The sequence below is a fragment of the Zophobas morio genome, unplaced genomic scaffold (assembly GCF_036711695.1).
Source record: "Zophobas morio isolate AGI-343-1 ecotype UQ-CSIRO unplaced genomic scaffold, CSIRO_AGI_Zmor_V1 ptg000159l, whole genome shotgun sequence".
NCBI classification, from domain to species: Eukaryota; Metazoa; Arthropoda; class Insecta; order Coleoptera; family Tenebrionidae; genus Zophobas; species Zophobas morio.
Window position 1 is genome coordinate 144594 of NW_026972263.1, and position 20156 is coordinate 164749.

General features: G+C 32.8%; 1 protein-coding gene across 2 annotated transcripts; it reads left to right on the top strand.

Moving 5' to 3' along the window:
• The first annotated feature begins 16595 nt into the window (after positions 1-16595).
• LOC135145574 (aflatoxin B1 aldehyde reductase member 4-like) lies at positions 16596-19669 on the top strand. Of its 2 annotated transcripts, none has more exons than XM_064077693.1 (11): positions 16596-16682; positions 16748-16798; positions 17264-17371; positions 17767-17831; positions 18315-18513; positions 18680-18784; positions 18836-18902; positions 18961-19044; positions 19098-19197; positions 19257-19382; positions 19474-19669. In XM_064077693.1, exons 1-11 carry the CDS (start codon positions 16679-16681, stop codon positions 19615-19617), a joined length of 1053 nt encoding a protein of 350 aa, XP_063933763.1. In that variant the 5' UTR covers positions 16596-16678; the 3' UTR covers positions 19618-19669. The 2 variants fall into 2 exon arrangements, with proteins under 2 accessions (XP_063933763.1, XP_063933764.1); XM_064077694.1 differs by having other exon boundaries at positions 18318-18513.
• Positions 19670-20156: the final 487 nt, after the last annotated feature.

The window sequence follows — 20156 nt, forward strand, 5'->3', positions numbered from 1 at the left end:
AGGCCAACATTCATTGACTTTGGTTTCTGTAGTAAAAACGAAACCAAAAAGTGCTTTTGTTTATAGTAAACCTGTTGTATATAGTGATTATATTAATTATTTCATGCTCACTTTGCTCTGTGATTCTGGTAAAATTTAATTAAAATTTCCTTATATTAGCATCTGCTATGTTCCCCACAGATCTTTGGTTGTGAGTCTCATTGTGTTTGTTAACTTTCTTCTTTTCGGCTTTGTAGAATTACGTATTTCGCAATCTTTATTATTAGATAATCGTAAGTTAGGTATTTTGTTTTTAAGTTCTGCAAATTGCAGAAACTATATGTATACGGTATCTAGGGGAAGTACACTGGTATATTTCGTATCGTCCAGGTTCGGATAAAACCTTAAGTGAGTATTTTGTACCAAACAAAGCCAATATTTCTCGTCGCTCTAATTATATATCCGATACTTATTGTGATTGTTACTGTCTCATTATTCAGAGTGGTTGTGTAACTGCTACTCGTTTAGTTTCACGACAGGGATGAGGTGCTGCCTTGTTATAGATTGCCTATCTATTATCCATTGTATTTAATTTTTCAGACTTTCTTGGGAAGACTCCTCCTTCTGTTATATTTATTATACTACACTGATTTAATTTCACTTAAAACGATGATACGCGTGTCAATTCGTTGTTAATTGTTGATTTACTTGTTTTTCTGGGGTAAATTTTTTGTATTAACTATTTAGTGCCCAGGTTTTCCTTGGTTTCTTTAGGTCATTGTTTTGTAGTATGCTTTCATATGTGCTGTTATAGTGGGCCTCTATTCTTTTGCATTTGCAGACCCGTTCAAGATGTCTTAGTTTACGGCGGTAGATGCACTATGAGTGTCGTGATAACTGTTAATTTCATGGCATCTGTGGCACTTGCACGCTGTTACTGTGTGTCCTATTTTCATACAATATGCTTCTTGTGATGTTTTATGTCTGCAGTTTGGAGTTCTTGACTACTCCGGCGCCTGTAGCATTTAGTTCAAGGGTGTTCTTCCTCGTTACATGTGGTTGTTAATGCATTCCAGCGTTCGCTTGTTTTAAGGAGATTGGTAGCCGTCGAAGAGCGTTTATATTGTGTAGTAGAGCATTTAGCACCTATTTCTTAGTGATTTTTCTCGCTTATTAGTATTATTGTTCAAGGGAGCTTGTGTCAATTTTGTGCTCTTCACTAGTTCTATATATTTAGGCACCCATTTTGAGTAAGTCAGTGAATTTTGGTAAATGAAGGGCCAACTCATATAGTGCATTGTACCTGCCTCATTATAATCAGGTAGTCTAGTCTGTTAGCGTACTCTTAAATACTTTCGTCCTTATTTATAAAGGTGAGACATAATTCTTTTAGCTACTTATTTCCAAAACTACTGCGCTTAGTGCATTAGGATTAAAGTATAGCGCTTGTTAGCAAAATAGGTTGAGAATAGATAAGTGTTTTATTAACTTAGTCTGCGCATGCGCTAGAGCTTGAAAATGTTTAATTGACAGGAGTTTCAATAGAATAAATATAAGATTAATAGCTGTCCACAAGTAGTTTAAATTCCAAAATAGAAAGTAACCAAACTCCATAAGTATGTATCCTGCCTACAGTCTCTTAATAGTTGGTTGCAATTAGACAGAATCTTCTACTGGATATATTGGCGAACACATCTCCTACACTTGGCACTAATTGTGATTGTGATATTAATTCTAAGCACGTGGTCTTAATTGACTAAATTACCAATTTGGTTTCGTAATGTCAAGTGTTTCGAAATTTTCCGCAACTCCAAGAGAGGACGCCCCACGGTTCGGTGGTGCTATTAATCCATTATAAAGGTACAGTACTATTTAAGTAGCTCGCTCTTAGTTATGGTGGAACCTCGCCTATGGGATAATATTCAAAGTAAAATATTCTGTTCTTCGTACAGAGGTAACAAGTTTTTTGTCAACTAGCAAACTCTAAGTTAACAGGCGTCCACTAATGGGGAGGGGGGCTTACCGGTAGCTAAATTATTTATTTTTTAGTTAAGTAAAATTTGATGGGTTAAATGCTCAGTTAGTTGGAGACTCGGGCTTATAAAGTGATAAAATTGTGTGAAAAAAATGGCTAAAAAATATGGTTTACTAACTGGTTGCTTCTCTCAGTTATAAGTTAATTTCTTGAATTTTACAAGAAAATTGGCAGTACGTTGTAGGCTGAAGATCCCAGCCCTTGAGTTTCTATGTTTTTCTAGGTAAAAAAAAATTTGGGTTGTGTAGGTTTCACAGGTTGATGATTTCGAGAAGTATATTATAATAAATATATATATATTTACAAGAAAACAGAGTAGCCATAAAAAGCTGTGGTGATTTAATTGACAATCTTTAAATCTCCCGAAAGCCTTACCGCTTCAAACTAAGAGCGAGTAAGTATAAAAAAAAATTTTGACGTGTGTCAACTCGCTTATAATTTGCAGAACCCTCGAGTGAGTTACCCTCATATTAAATAGTTTTGGCAAAAGTTGGCTTTTCTCGACCAATAACCTCGCTTGCTGTTGCCATCTAAATTTGGCAGTTTCCTCTTGTATCTTTGTTTAAGTTTGTGCCTTCGCATCAACTTAAATTTTTTATTTTAATATTAGCTATCAAATTTTATTATAGAATGGAGTTTTTTCTATCGTTTTACAATAGCACCCCTGTGAAGGAAGGCAAGCAATAATTTGCTTACGAGCGTATTAACTTAAACCAAATAACGGAACTTTGAAACCTGCATTACTATATAAAATTAACATCCTTAATATTCTTAGCTTGCTTAATATATATTTAACAGTTGTGATAATTTATAAAATAAGTATCAAGATTTTAAGCTGACAGTCCAGTCGGCCGCCAAGATCTCAACCTACACGGTTATGAGGTAACCAAACTTTATTTCATGACCGTAAAATAGCCAAGATCTTTGTGGCGTCAGCCCTGACCCAGAGTGACATGCCTGAAAAAAAGTAAAGAAAAAAGACACGTGCAAGCAGAGGTACGGTGAAAGAACGAAGAGCGAGTGTTCCTGTTCCCTTATACATGCTTTTCGCGAGCTTAATTATTTAATAAATCCTAAAAGGCGTCTTACTAAAATAATTTTAGCTCGGATATGAAATTAGAGAACTTTAAAACCTTAGCTACAAAGCAGAATTTTAAAATGCAAGCTTGTAAACAACATTCTTCGAGTTTTCAATTCAATGGTTTTTTCCATGTCTTTCAATAGTGTTTAGGATAAATGTTTAGTAATTTTAAATAGTGGAAACCGTCATTAATTTCCACAACTTTTTTCTATCACACCTCGTTATATGCACGAGCACCTTGGATAAAAAAATAGTTATTAATGAAGTTATACAAATAATTTTACTTTAAGACTAGTTTTAAAGTAGAATTTTGGTGTAGTTCCTTAGTGACAACCCTATTAACTTCAAAAAATTGTATCCATATAAAAGGTACCAAGAACCACTTAAGGCGAAGACTTGATTATTATGAATGCTGTTCCTTTGAAAAGATAAACCGACCCCAATTGGTAACTTGTTCACTCTCCGGAAAGGATTTAGAAAAATACGCCAGTCAGGGAAGGAGAGGAAATGCCGAGCTATTAAGTAGGCGGTTATCAAAGTCTTTTTAGGGTACAAATTAATTAAACAAATTAAATATTAATGTAATTTGGAGAAACAGTTTACTTGTACTTGGGTGAAATTAATTTATACATTTGATGAGGATAATAAATACAATTGGAAAACCGAACAATAATAATGCCCCATGTATTACGTTTAAACTCAGACTTTGTATGAATATATTTATTTTATAAATATATATACATCTTTTATTTTAATTACATTCTAATACAAATTAGTATTAGTATCATATAGTAACGTTAAAATATATATTAGCCTTTTTAACTTAAGTTTCTTTAATGGTTTGTCCCTCAGGATAAGCGAGTGAATTACTGTGTAGCCTTCAATAAGTAATATTTACTTATGGCCACTGAAGTTAAATTTATACCACTTGTGAAGGTCATCGCGCTAAGTATAAAAAACACTGGCTCTACCTGCTTTTTCTAATGACAGTTCGTAAAGCGCTTTGATCGCCATCAAGACACGAATATCTTTTTACATGGGGACATGCAGTACGTTATACCGCCTGTCTTTGCTAAGTGCATTGGGCGCTAAGGCCGAGGATGCACAGTCTGCACTTATCAGCTTAGATCTTAACTAAAGAATGTGGTCCTATGGGTTATCGACATAGCTGTTCCAAAAAGAATGCTTGCAGTTGATATTATCGCACAGAAGAACTGGAAAATCATTCGCAAAGGAAGCGTCCTTTTGGAGGGGCCGGGTCTTAGCTTTCAAGGGAATTGGAGGCTGCGATCACAGGCACGGGCCCCAGGTCTGCAAAGCTCGAGAGGATTTTCTGTCTCGGCACTCTGCAAAGATGGCAGAAATATAGGATAATGTCAATGCTTTCTTTGGTTACGACAGCTATCTTCATGTGCATCGGTCTTGGTGATATCCAACAGAGTGGAACAGGTTAAATGTGACGTTAAGGGGAGCGTGCGTGTCGTTGAAAACGCACACATTAATTCATCCACGTTGCAGGATCTTCTGCAACTCGTATTTCTTGCTCTAAGCACCATTCGCATTTCAGAAGAGTAGAATGTGGCTTTCCAACTTTAGGTGGGAGGGGGGGAATTTGGAAAACCAATAGAAATTGATTCAATTCTTTCACTAAGCATGATGAACAGATTTATTGTTAAAATTAGTCGCCTGTGAGTGTTGTTACTGTTGTTAATCAGTTATCTTGCTAGGAGCGAGACGAGTTGCTTAAGAGCTACCGATATTTTGGGTAATTCTACTCAGAAGAAGGGGGTAAAGGTCGCTTCGTGCGTTTTCCGTCCACAATGCCCCCCATATACATCTTTGCCACACGCAGAGGGGGGGATTTAACGTGCCTAAGTTTCCCTGCGCGGTTGGGGGACCGATTCTACAAAATACAAAGCTTAAGGATATGAACTCTGGTGCTTGATAGGTAATATGTGATGGCGCGGTATTCGTCTGCGATTTGACGGAGCTTTGTCGCATGATCCGAAGCCTTAGAATTTCGGCGCCATTGGCTTACAGTAGTTTTACAAAATAATGACAATTATGATTTTCCAAAAATCAACAGGGAAATCTTATAATACGCCTTGGAGAAGGTGCGGCTGCAGAAGGCAGGTCGGAGTTGGCGGCGATATTACAAGTAAAGGTGAGAGTACTTATCCTCTTTAAAAGGTATATTTTGAGTCTTTGTTTATATTATAGTTGCTGTCATATTTTAAATGCATCAGTTATAATTGTTTATAGTCATTATTACTGTTTCTGACAGTATAATTACTATGGAATTACTCCTACTGCTATTATTGTTAGTATAGTGTTACTGATATCATTGTTATAATTACATATATTTATTATCATTATTGTTGTTAATTTTTGTGCCTTTTTTCACTTAAATACTTCCTTAGGGTCCATTAAGCAAATTATTCTTCTCTACCCTCTTGTTCCTATATTTCAATAGGTGTCTGAAGAGCAGACTAAGGAAAAATTTTCTAATGCAGTTTCTTTCGTCTTTTCATATTATTTATAACAGGATAATTACCGAGGTACTATAGATTTAATTTCACAGCTCTGAGCTCTTTTAAAATCCTTCAATAACGACCAGGAGATTAGAATGTACCTTCGTAGGTCAGTTTCCAAGCAAGAAGTTTTCATAAAGTCCGTGTATAATATATGAAAGTTATCAAGAAAAGAAAATTTGCAAGCTTTGAGGAATTATATATTTATAGTGTAAAAGGTTTTAGTAAAACCTTTTAACAAAAAACTAAAGGTGCCCAGGTCACGATCAAACCTTAACATATACATGTACTTGTATTGCCTTTGGTTTTCCAATTATTCTATACTTGTTATTTTTTACTATATTCTAGTCTTTAATATAGTTGATGGAGTTCATAATAATCTTCGTGCTCTTATCCTTGTGTTATATTTACTAGATGTTACAGTAATACATAGCTGTCTGCCTCCACGTTTCCTGTCATACTAAAGGTACTTTTTAAAATGTGCTCCTGCCACGCGATAAGTCAAGTGACATAGCTTACGTTACTTTTCTATCCCAATTTCTTGATATTTTCTTGAGATGTAACTACCTAAGTTCAACGTAACTTAATGAATCAAGACCAAGACGGGGAGGCCTGAGCGTCTCTCCCAGTAGTTTTCTTAGCGGTTTCCCATCACACTAGACAAAATGGCGGGAGTTCGAGCTCTATATTTTCATCTTTTTCAGTACTTTGGGACAGTCATAGTAGTGAAAAAACCCCTTCAGGTGGTCAGATTAAGCAGGATGTTAGGCACTCTATTTTTTTTAGGATCTAGCTGTAGTATGTCAGGTTATAATAAAAATTAAAAATTTATAGAACACAACTTATAAAATGAAGAGAACTGCTTTATGAGACTATGGAAACAGAGAAAATTCCTAATGAACATAATTTTGAAAAAATCAGTTTAATATTTTCGTTTAAAAAGCGCAGGCAACGGCTAAAAACTAAGTGCTAGAAATACATTAAGAAATAAAAACAAAGAGGGTAATTATAAAAAGTATTCATAAAATATTTAAATATAAAAAATGTAAACAAAAAGGTAAAATTAAAAAGAAAAAAACGCATAGTCGGGGTTTATTATATTAGGAATTGATGTTTACATCTTCTATATTCTAAGTAAAAAGGTTCATTTCAAATTTTTTAACTGTTATGACTAGTGGTATAGTGGCTTGAGTGTCTTGTGGAAAGGAAAGCCAGGTTGTCGGGGTATTACCAGGGCTATACGTGTTTTGATCAGTAGAACTTTGAGGCTTCTTGTATTGTATTTATTTTTATCAAAAATATATTAATCTTTAATTTTCCCCTTATGAGAGCACTTTTAAAAAAAAATTTAGGTAATCATGACTTGAGCAGCAAAGAAAATTTTCCTCAAACTTAATCTCTTATACATATTAAATTAAATGTTTGAGAAAGGGCAGAAAATAATAAAAAATAACTATTTTGCTTACATAGTTTCGGTTATTGAGCCCCCAATTAGGATCTTATTATTAGTCATAAAATGAAAGAAATTTTTTAATAATTATAGAAAGCTCTATATTTCATTAATAATTTACTTTACATGCAAATAAATCAACAAACGTACAACTGTAAAGAACTCTTTATTTATATAATTACTAATGGTTTTCTAGTATATATTTTCCCCTACTATGTAAAGCAAAAACTTGTATAGAAAGGCTGCCTTCCTCGTTTCATTTGTAACTATAAACATGACATCGTAACATTAATAAAACAAGTAGTAACTTGTATTATATTTAACGGTAGAGAATTTGTATTTCAGGTAATCAATCCTCCTCTGTCGAGCTAGTAATGTTGTTATCTTTAATATTTTACAAAACTCAAGTTAATAGCTATGATTAATAGTAAAATGAATTTCTTATATCATAAATTCAATCACTTAATCTACTGAGTTTTACTTAAACTTACAAAAATTTTAAATTTTCAAGGAACGAGAAATTTGCTTTTCGGATGGCAGTAAGTTGATTTTCATATAAATCTCTTCCAGTACAAAACAAAGCAATTATTATTAAAATTAAAAATTAAATTAAGTTAAGAGGTTTTAAAAAATTCTCAAAATGCTTAGTTTGGCAAAGAAATTATCCTCTATTAATGATATGACATTATTCCCAAGAAACCTAAATTGAAAAGGGTAATAATCAATGAGAATATCGCTAAAGCCTCTAAGGCAAAGAGAAGATGTATTTATATACTATTACACTTCAATAATGCTAAAACTAAACTTTTATTTGTTTTAATATGATTTCTTACGGTTTTGATAGTTGTAGACTTACAAATTGATGAAACTCTGGGGTCATTTGAAGTATTCTTTTTCGAAGATAGTAAGTTGTTTTTCATCCAAATATCTTAATAAATAATTATTGCGAATTCGATAATGTTAATATTAGTATAACTTTATTAATACGCATAAACTTACAAACTTGCAATTTTGTTAAGCTCTCTAACTTTTAGCTACAGTTAAAAAACACCAGTACTAATGTTAAGGCTGAAAGCAGCTTGGAAAAAATTAAACTACCCTTATTATCAGATAATAGCTTACAATCTTATGACATCTGCGGAAATGTTCCTGCTTGGAAAAGTTATTAAATCGCACGATGTAAGGTCACTTTTTAATTTCCATTATAGTTAAAAAACTTATTTGTGAAATGACTTTTGTATTAGCATAAATAAATCAAATATTTAATGATCGATAGCGTATTAACTTAAAACCTCATGCGTTTTATTAAAAAGAGCTTTAAAAACAAAAAAATGAGACAGGAAAGATATTACAAACTATTTGAGGCATAAGCAAGCAAAATCAATAACCTTAGTCGTTTAAAATATATTCTTAATTTGAGCGCAAGCTACAAATTACAAAGTATATAATGTATACTTATAATAGCTTTGTTTTTAAACAAAATTTTTGACAACGTGAAGGGGCAATCTTTGGTAAAAATTGTAAAGAATACTGGAATCATCCAAGACAAGGTGGTTGTGAAGAATATGTAATAAGGCAGTACAATTGAAATCTGCTTAAAGAAGTATTACCCACTCCATAGTTATTTTCAAGGTAATTAGAAAGTTGTGGTTAGTCATATTAATTACATTCGCCAAGTCAAAGTGAAGTTGAAGTTGAGTTTCGCCCTAATATGCTTGCCTGGCAAAAGTAGGCCCTAACCTGTGAAGGACGACGCCGTATTCGAAAGTAATTTAAAAACTTCACAAATCCAATTCACACCAATTAATTATATTTAAAGGTTTAAAATTTTAAAATTTACCAGTCAACATAACACGGAGGTCTTAGTAATTAGTTAAACTTGGAATTTTTGCTAAAAACTTTATAAATTTACATTAAATTAGTTAAAAATTAAATTTAGAGTTTTTTTAATCTATTTAATATATTGACTTATAGATCTGTTTATTTTTCAACGTATATATAGAAAGATTATAGTAATAAGGGGGTTACATATTATTTCCTCCTTCATTTTCTTTCCTTTTTTGTTCTTCTTTTACTTTTTTGGCTTACCTTCTTATTACGTTTTAAGCACGAATTTGCTCCTTTTAAACTTTTCTATATATTATCTATTTTATTTTTTATATATATAGTTCGATAATATTAAGTCTCTCAATTTTTCTCTTTTGCTACTCTTTCAAGACATTTCAAATAGTTCTTTATTTGTTAACTGTATTCATCTTTACTCACCTACTAAATAATTTCATTTTTTTCCAATCTTTTTGCGCTATTATTCATTTAACTCATTCTCCTACTTCTTTAATATACTGATAAATGAAAATCATCTAGAAGGTCCTACTACCTGGAATGCTCAAATGCTCTGGGGGCCTTAACAACTTGGGCATGGATACTTGATATCAAAATAGTCTTGACCTGCCATTGCATAAATAATTCTCTATAAATTAAAAATTGGGGATAAAAAATAAGCTCACATGAAAACATCGAAAGAAAAATAGGCAATATCAATATTACACAGCCTAAAAAAGTCATAGTTTATTTATTTCACTACAGCCCGCGCTATTCAACGCAAGAAGTTGCCCGCCCTACAACTACGCAATAGAAAAATCTCTCGATCTTTTTCAATAACCTATAAAGACTACACCTGTTACTTTTCTATTGTTAAAAGTTTGTGTAGCTTCTTCCTTAAGCCTAAGTATCTTGTGAATTGTGGAGTAATTTTGCAGAAGCCAAATCGAAAATAGGCAAAACGCACAAATTATCACAAATTATTGTATCCTCGAAAGAATAATCGCTTCTGCCACTTTTCTAGGCAGGACACAAGCTTATTGGGCATTAATCTTTAATAAATCGGCTAGGGAACTAGTTTTAGGATTTAAAATTACTTTTGCCAATTATTATCGTTTGGGAGGTAGGCGTTGGAAATATTTAATCATATAATTTTTGAAATTAGGGAGATAGCTCGTAGAGTTGATTTTTAAGCATTAAATTATAAATATTGTGGGGGCCCAAGGCTTCCCCTATTTTAATACATTGGATAATAGTTTTAAGTACCGCATTAGTGGAAGCTAATGTTGTAAGATATGTAAAGTCTTTAAAAGTAAGTAGAAAGTATGGTGGACACATGCTAGAGGTGGTGGTCATTTTCCTCGGACTCTTACATAGGGGAGTGTGCTTCCAATAAGACGCTTAATGCTACTATTTCACATCGTCTCTAAGCGTCCAGCGCCATGGATAGACGGTGTTATCTTCCTGCGTCAGTAGATCGAAGAGCCCTTGTTTATTATCATAGGGAATTATTCTCTGACCAGAAGGCACTCTTTATTCCGCCGACCCTCGTTAAACAAATGCTTAACTGTGTTGATTTTCTTGTTGAAAGTTTTTCTATCGTTGAAAATAAGAGTTCATATATCTTGCCCTCAACTTTTGCTTTTTCTTAACAGGAGATCTAATATGGACCGGTAGGTCATATTGCTGTTTTATGCGTTCTTCACATAAAATGAACCTACTATAGGGTTCCTTTAAAGCTCCTTCCATTTTGCACAACGGCCGTTTGCATCAGGGGCTTTCTCCACGGTGCGCTCCAGGTTGTCTATGCTTTTGGCTAAATGCTCCCGAAATGTTGGTCAACTAGTTTCCTTTTTAACCCAAGTACTTGAGGTCGACTTTTCTGCTATCTCTATGAAATGGGGTTACGTTCAGAAGAGAGTTCCAATAGCGAATTGACTATGACAGGTACGTAAACAATTTGTGTTACTAAAATATCTAAAACGTCACAGACCCCTTTGACTGGGTGAATGTGTTGGGTCCTTTAGAGCAATAACTATTAAACCTTTTTTGTCGGCTATTGCGGAAAACCTCTTTTCCATTAGCGTTCCCCTCCTCCCTCTCGCTTGCCTATTCCACAAAGAGCTTTTACATTTAAAATCTTCAGTCATTAATATGGTGGAGTAGTCCGCAAAAATCATATCAACATACAATTTATGCGTAACCTTGTCGGGTAGTTTGTAAGCAGCAATTATATCGACTTTCCCATTATGACACCATTATGAAAGAGCTTATAAACTTTCCAGGTCGGAAAGATAGAGCGCTTGGGGTGGGTGATGTTTCTTTTAATTAAAGCAGCCGCGCCTCCACTCCCATTATCTTCTCTGTTGTACCTGTAAATAGAATAGTTAGGTACCTGAATAGGTTACCTTCAGATTTCAGAGATGAGAATAATAATGTTTAAATTCACTCGGATTTCTTGAAACGGACACCATCAGCATTCCATGCCAAAAGACATAAGGAATTAAGAGCTGGCCTCAGTTTATTCATATTTAAAAATATTCAATTTTTTAAATAGTTTCGTAATGACCTTTGCCAAAGGAGAGCTGATCGCATAGGTAAGTGTTGCTACAAAATTATTCATGTCGAATAAGGGAGCTATATTAGTTGCTCCAGGTGATAAGTTCAGTTTCTTACACTGTGCACAGCTTGTACTTTATTCAATGAAACTTCTAGGATTCCTGCAAGCTTTAGTTTAAATTTTTTATAAAATTTTCTCGTAGGAGTGTTTTTCGGGTAGTATAGGCATATTCTATAATCAGGAGGATGCTTCCCTTAGCAATTAGCGCAGGAGGGCTTTTCATTCTCGCTTTCAGTGCAAGACATTGATTCGTATGGACCACTACATTTGACGCATTTGTAACTTGGTAAATATTATTCTCTATGTCCAAATAGTTAACAGCTACGGCACAGGCCGATCCTCCCGCTTCCTTTCAGGGGTTCAGTCGACATGGCGTATACCCTATACCTTTAATATTATATATCCTGGCTCTGCATTTGTGCAACTTGACCAGTTGAAGGGAAAAAAATGACTTTGCTGTCTAAATGAGCCATTCTAACCACTCCAGACGGGTTCAACCCTGGAGACATAAAATAAGCCTTAACAGTTTCTGTATCCACATCTACGAAAATTTATATATGACCACTCTACGCACTTTTTTGCTAGGTAGCTGGTTTATATAACCTTTACTGGAGTTTCCGTCAAGAGTCCATGTCAGTTTTCGGTTGTCGATCTCAGAGACTAGATTCACATGACTTCCATTTCATCGGTGTTTGGCGCTTTATATATTTTGTCGTCGAGAATTGGTGGTTTAACTAAATTCAAAGATAGTTTATTCCGAATTATAATAGGAGGTATCCTATTAGTTATAGGTTGCCCTGGAGGATTTATCAATATAAAACGTTATTACCCATACTGTGGTCATTATTAGTTTTTGTGTGTTTAATGTGCTATTAGTAGTACTACTATAATTATTAGTATTGATATTACGACTAACATAGTCTTATCCACTACTTAATTTGTCCTTAAAAATTGTTTTAACGACTCTTAAGCTTGTAATCATTATAAAGATTGAATTTTTTTTTTTCCAATAAAATCATTATTAAAAGAAAGTTACTATTTTCAACACTACATTAGTGTAGCTTCAAATCCGGTTTTTTTTACTGTGATTACAGCAATTATAATTTTTATGAATATTGTTGTTGTTATGCTTAATACTGCCAGCTATTAAACCTAGAATGGTCTCTACTTTAACCCTGTCTTTGAAAACGTCCTTATAAAAAACAAGTTTAATCTAGAAGCTAGAGGGGTAAATAAGGATTGCTATTAATTTCAACTTTTACAGTGGTTGACCCAAAAGATTACTTGTCTCAACAATTACCATGTCACAAGTTACTGTCTCCAAGTGAGCTAATTTTGTCTTTAAAGTCTCTAGTTCTTTCCTAAGTTTGGCATTCTCGGTCAGCAAGTTAGTAATATTATTCCGCTGATTAGCAGTGCATGAAGAGTGACGCTATATTGTATCAGAGTAAAATAAAAGTTCATCTTAAAAAGATTTAAGAAGTTTAAGTTTTATGTATATTTAAATATCTATTAATGAAAGCGCTATATATTTAAATTATCACTTGAGTCGCACTACTGTAACTAAGTTCTAAGCTTTTACTACCAGATTTTCCTAACTAATAATTAATTATATTACTTTTTTGACCCACAGTAAGATATATGAAAGGTAATTGATTTAAAAAATTTTTGCTACTCAAAATTAAAATAATATTCTTCGCAACATAAAAAAACAATATTAAAGAGGCAACATGAGTTTAAAGTACTCATTTAGTGCAACAATGAGAATGAAATATCCTCCCAATTCTTTTTATAATGTAGCGCTGGTCTCTCTTTTAGGCGTTAATTAACATTATATTTAAAAAAAATATAAAAAATGGACACCCTTTCTTCTGTTTTTATTTTTGTATAAAGTAAACATATTTGAATCTTCTATGCCACTACTAAATACTTTTTAGAGACTGTGACTTTGTATTAGATCCTAAAAAAAAAGACAGAACTCAAACCTCTTTTAGTTATACACTGTTTCAGCACTCTTCAGCGAACTTTTCATGCGCTCATTTACGTGTAATTAATTAAACTTTACGAGGATTTGTCGATATAAAAAGCTCGAACTTTAGGAGTGTCCTGAGTTATTTTTATCTTCTTTGTGGTCGGGCGCCATTACTTGTCTTAATTCTGTTTTCTTTGTTATATTTACCATCTTTACAGCTTCCAATACTATCTCATTGGTTGTAGGAGCTTCCCATTCATCTTCGAGATCGAGAAAATTGTGTCAAGAAAACTATTATAGATAGTTATCGATAATCATAGGCATATTAAGTAATTCCTTAAATCTGGAAGATTACGGATATTTTCTTATTTTACTATTAACCTAATCTTAATAGTTTGTAACTCTCTTATAAACTCACTAGTTCCTCACGATTATTTTTACACCCCTCTCCAACTCCTGTTGTTGGAGGCATAAGTTTCATACGTGTGTTTTTTAGTATTAATCTCACTGAAACTTGTTGTTGCCTCAGCTTGCAAAGGGCAGACTTAAAAAAACCTGAGTTCTTTTTACTTATCAGCGCCGTATTAAATTCAAGAGGGGCAAAAAATGTAAGGGTTTAGTATAACAAAAAGTCTTAAGAACATAAAAGATCTTACAGAAAAGGAAATACAATATATCAAAGTGCCTGATGAAGTAATATTAGGAAATTGTGATGTAGAAAGTAAAGAAGCACAATTTCCATGACCTATTGTATAAGAGACCTAAGAGGGTTGGGCTGGGATGGCGTGAGAGCAAAATATATTGTTGGACTGACAAAAGAATTTTTGCGTTTAGATGGGACCCCACAGCGTCATTAAGCTGGAACATTTTAAGGTAGCATTAAAGAGCAATATGCAAACCGCTTGAACGAAATATGCAATTTAAGATAAATATAAAGTCTTAGTTGTTACTAGGAAGTGTGAAAAATTACTAGAAGTCGCTTTTTTATAAGAAACTTAAAGTTGAAATTGGATTCTTATACAGGTAATGATTTAAAAACCTGAATTACAAAAGAGGTTCTTTAGAAAAATTTAAGAAGGAATTTGAAGGTATATGCGTATATGTGACGCATCGCAAGGTCTAAACAAGAGGTATGCAATAAAACGTGATCGTGTACCGAACGAACGATTTACTAATTTTAAAATGAGAAACAGTAAAGTTTTTAGTATTTTAGACAACGCAAAAGGGATTTAACGCGCTTTTCATTAAGATTATCAAAAAATGTTAGTGCAGCTGCAATGCAGACGGCAGAAGAGTTTAACACGGTATCGCCTTTAAATTATTTCAATGCGCCTTCCAAATATTAAAAGAAAATTACTGCTGGGTCAAAATGACACATATTTATGTAAAAGATGGTTTTGTTGTTACTTGAGAGAGAGAGAAGCACTTTCGAAGGTTATACCGTTTATTAAATGGTTTGAAAAGTTTACCGTCGCCTAGAATAATGTACCTTTGCTAAGGGATAGAGTTCGGCTGGGGAAGGAGCTTACCGGTTTGGGAGGGCAAATGGAAAAAAAAGAGCAAAATTATAGTTTTTCACAATCTTAAAATTTTTGATGTAATTATGTATCATATCCCGCTATTTTAGTTGAATCGCTCAGTCGGTTGGCTAAAGAAGATTAGAATAAAGTGAAAATAGTAAATAAAAGCTATTATGTTAGTTTTCGTAATTATGCCAGTAATTTTTTCAAAGAGGATTAACACAATAAAACCTGTACTGAGTAATACATTTTGAACACAGATACATTCCTGGTAAGGATAATGTAAACGCGAATATGTCCTCGCGTATGCGGTCCAAGTTATTTGCTTGTCCATGAAGTAAATACCTTAAAGAAGATTAAAAAATCATAACTACGAAGAGGCTAAGTGGTTACCAGGAAACTGGTATTGGGAAAAAAGTTAATAATGTGGGAATTGCCAACGATCTGGTAATAAATACAAGAGGTGCCGAAAATATTTCTTGATCTTATAACACTTTAATACAATCTCTTGGTGTGTTACACTTCTTTTCGTCTTCAACTATAACTATGTTTTCTGAATTTCTCAATGTAAATATACCTTTTTTGTAAAATTTTGTTTTATAGTCTCATTCATAAACCTTACTCCTGTTCCTCTGAGAGCCTTTTTAAATTATTCTTTAAAATATGGGCTTGAAATTACCGGGTCATTACTTTTTTGGATATATATTGGCTTAATTAAAGTATGCAACTTAAACTTTTGAATGTAGGTGAGACAGAGTGGATTTGAACATGCTTTTGTTACACAAGCCAACTCAGAAGACAAACTCCAAGCAAAAAAGTAATAAAAAAGATTGGAGCCTTATAATAATAATTTGGTTTCCTGTAATTGTTATGCTACAACATAAGAATTATTACTTAACAGCTCTGAACCGTTAGCTACTTAGTTTCTACTTTAATTATTAGAAAATGTTTATCTTTGAAGTTCTATTTTACTTTTTATTACAAAAATAATTGATTACAAACTGATATTATAAAAATAAAATTATTGTTATTAAGCGATAAGATAGCTAGAAACGATGCTGGCCATCGCTTTTTTTCGGTTCTTGTAAAGTAAGCATTGAAGCTTATCCGAATGAAAGAAGATAAAAAATACATATTAAGTAAATTAAGTATAGTATTACGTTAAAAAAAAATAAAAACTCGGCAAGAAGTTGCTTTTTTATAAAATAATAATAGTTACGCGAGAGGGTCCTTTTTACGCCAAATCGCATTTTTCTGGTGATTTCATGTACAACTGTACTACGAACAAAATTCTGAAAAGTTATAAGTACGCTGCTCTAGAACTGAAGGCAGTAAGACCTTAAAAACACAAGGGTATAACAGGAGTTGTATACGTAATTTAACAGCAGGGAAAGTGGGTTGCCGCATAGCTCAGGTGTTAGAGCATTGTCGCGCAGTCTCAGGGACTCGGTTTCGGTTCTTGTTAACGCCAATTTGCATTTTTCTGGTTTGGTGGTTACGTGTTAAACTTCCAACAAACAAGATTCTGACTCTTTTGCTCTTTTTCTTAACACATTTGGAATAACGGTTGCTACAATTTGGTTTATCACGTTTGTAAAAGTAATTTCGTTGGATGCGTTTGCTCTTGCTCGTATCGAACTTTTTGTAGAGACTACTGGGGTGAATTGCTATGGGTTAATTTTTAAACGGAATTATGAGGAGTTGAGTTAATATTTGCTCGGTTTTTTTTAAAATTCAGGTTTAAAAATGCTTAAGAGGATTCAGTTAATTCTAGGAACCATGTCTTTTGGTTTTGACTTTTTTTCTGTTCCCAAGTTTGATTGTTAAAAATAAAGCGGAAGGAATAACTGCATAATAAAACTTAACACTTTTTACATTTTATTTTTTAGGTTATAAATATTCAAAATTTTTTTTAAACACTCTCATAAATACATCTTGACTTGCTTAAATTTTTAACTTTAATTTAAAAAAATAGTTCACTTTGCCTTTTTTTAGAATCAATTCATTTTATTTTAAGAGTTTAACTTTCTTAGCTCACTTATGATTTTATTCATTTACTTCAGCAACTTAAAATGCCTACAATAAACTAATTACTTTTTTTTAATAAATTATTTGTTACAATTATTTTGTATTACGTACGAGCTTTATAGTAAGATACTTATTCCTACGCCCATTTAGACTGCTCTTTATTATTTTTTTTAAATATATGTTAATACCTCTTCTGTTGATTTTCTCGTATTACTATAATATTTAGGTGCTCTAATTAAGAATGAGGAAGACCTTATCAATATACTAGAAAGTTTTATGACCTTTAATTCGGCGGCTGATTATGTGCAAATCGATACTGCTCGACTTTATGGAAGTAAATAAAATTATTTTTAACCGAATCTCTTTTGGGTTTTTTTAATTTTTTTTTAATACTTTTTTGTTCATACTTATTGAAAATTTCTATATGTACTTGTATATTATTGCACATTGCTTTATACCTTCTTTTAATTGGCAATAGTGCTACTTTACATTTTATAATTAAATTTATTGTTTCTACTCTAACTAACTTATTACTTTGTTAATTTCGTTAATAGCCGGTTCGTTTTTAGTTTATAAAGAGCTTGTTTATAGTGAGACGTCACTATTTATATGTGAGAGCTTTTTAAGTTAAATTTAAATTTTTTTTAATTATTGTGCGTAACGTCTATTTAAAAACTTTTAACTTTAAATTCGAAATATTCGCTAAATTATAACTTCTAATTTTTCTAGATGGAGAAACGGAAAAGGTTTTGGGAAGAGTTATTGAGCGTTTATATTCTGAGGATCGTTTAAAAGTTCATTATATAAATTTATTAACTTTTTAGATTGAAACTTATAAGTAAAAAATGGTTATTAACTTTTATTACGATTTTTTAAGTTAATAGCAACATTCATAGTACTTTATATATTATTTGTTCATTATAGTTTTGCATCATAATTTATTTAGTAATTCTTTGAAATAAAGTTTCTACTAATGGCAAATAGTAAATATTTAGTATTTTCTTTTTTTTTTTTTATACTTTATAAATGACTATTGCTATATTACTCTGTATGTTAAATATATTATATAAGTACCTTAAACTTATAAATTTTGTTTGTTTTTTTATTTATTTATTTTTACTCCCTCGATTTTTTTTATTATATAATAACAACTGTTAATTTACGATTATTAGACTGACTTTGCTTAACTCTAGCTCGATAATAAATTATTTTTTTCAGAAGTGTTTGAGAGAAAGAATTATTCGAAGTTAGTAGTTATTGACTTTTTACTTTGTTAGCAGAAAATTTTGATAGCTACGAAGGCCAATCCTTTTACGCCCGACCGATGCTTAAGCCACGTGGGAATAAACCAACAGTTTTCTGAATCTCTTGAGAGCCTGCGAATGAATAGAGTTGACCTGTTTTACCTTCACGCTCCCGATCCACGTGTGCCTATAGAGGAAACGCTCGAAACCGTTCAGTCTTTTTTTTCTTTGGGTGTGTTCACTTGCACTGAAATGCTTTTACAGGAGATTTATTTAAACATTTTTACTTTCAAATTTTATTTAGTTAAAATTTACAATTTTTTTATCCGTCGTGAATTCAGTAATCTTGTTTGTTCTAATATTAGGATTATAAATTTTTAAAAGTTTATATTTTAAAGGAAAGTTGAGACGATTTGGTCTTTCGAATTTCACGGCGTGGGAAACAGTTTATATATACGAATACATGAAAGCGCGTGACTGGGTTCGGCCTACTGTTTACCAAGGCACGCGGAGTTCTACTAACTTTATAACCTTTTTATTAATTTTTATAAAAGGGATGTATAACGCTATTACCCGCAGTGTCGAAGATGAACTTTTTCCAGCTTTACGGAAATATAATATGTATTGCTCTTGTTATTATTATTCTTTTCTTTGATTGAGAAAAAAGTTTTTTTTAAAGGTCTTTTTATGCTTATAATCCGCTCGCCGCTGGTATGCTCGTTGGAAAATATTTATCTGAACATGAACTTGATAAGGGGAATCGGTTTTCATCATTATTGCTACTGCTATAATTAAAATTTGTTATTAATAATTTAGCTTTAATGGGGATTCCTATTGGGCAAAAAACTACCGACAACGATTTATGCAAAAAGAACACTTTTTGGCGGTACAAATTATTAAAGAAGCTTGCGAAAAGGTTTTATTAGGAATAAAAGGGTTCAATACCCTTTAAACTCATTTAATATTCTATTTAAGGAAAACGTTTCCATGGTAGAAGCCTCCCTTCGTTGGCTGCTTCTCCACTCCTCTCTCGACCAGTCGTATGAAGACGGCATTGTCTTTGGTGGGAGCACCCCGGATCAGTTCATTTTTAATATTAGGGCACGGATTATCAAATAATATTTGTTATATTGTTTTTTAATATACTTCTACTTATTAACATTTATATAATTTTAACAAAATTTTAATGTAGACTTTAGCGACTAGCGAGCCTCTTCCTGAGAACATTTTAAAGGCATATGAATTGGGTTGGAAAGCTTGTAAGGAAGTCTGTCCTTCCTATAGTCGAGGGCACAGCGGAAACAAAAAGACCAATAACATTAGTAGTAGTGTTTAGCAAGAACTAAAAAAATATAGTTATATTAAATTTTTTAGCATTTTAATATAAATTTTATGAATTTCTTTTTTAAAGTATTTATTTAAACAAGTTTAAGGGTTAGGGTTTTAGGTTAGGGTTAGGTTAGGGTTAGGGTTAGGGTTAGGGTTAGGGTTAGGGTTAGGGTTAGGGTTAGGGTTAGGGTTAGGGTTAGGGTTAGGGTTAGGTTAGGGTTAGGGTTAGGGTTAGGGTTTAGAGGGTTAGGTTAGGGTTAGGGTTAGGGTTAGGGTTAAGGTTAAGGGTTAGGTTAGGGTTAGGGTTAGGGTTAGGGTTAAGGGTTAGGTTAGGGTTAGGTTAGGGTTAGGGTTAGGGTTTGGTTAAGGGTTTAGGTTAGGTTAGGGTTAGGGTTAGGGTTAGGGTTAGGGTTAGGGTTAAGGTTAGGTTAGGGTTAGGGTTAGGTTAGGGTTAGGGTTAGGGTTAGGGTTAGGGTTAAGGGTTAGGGTTAGGGTTAGGGTTAGGTTAAGGGTTAGGGTTTAGGGTTAGGTTAGGGTTAGGGTTAG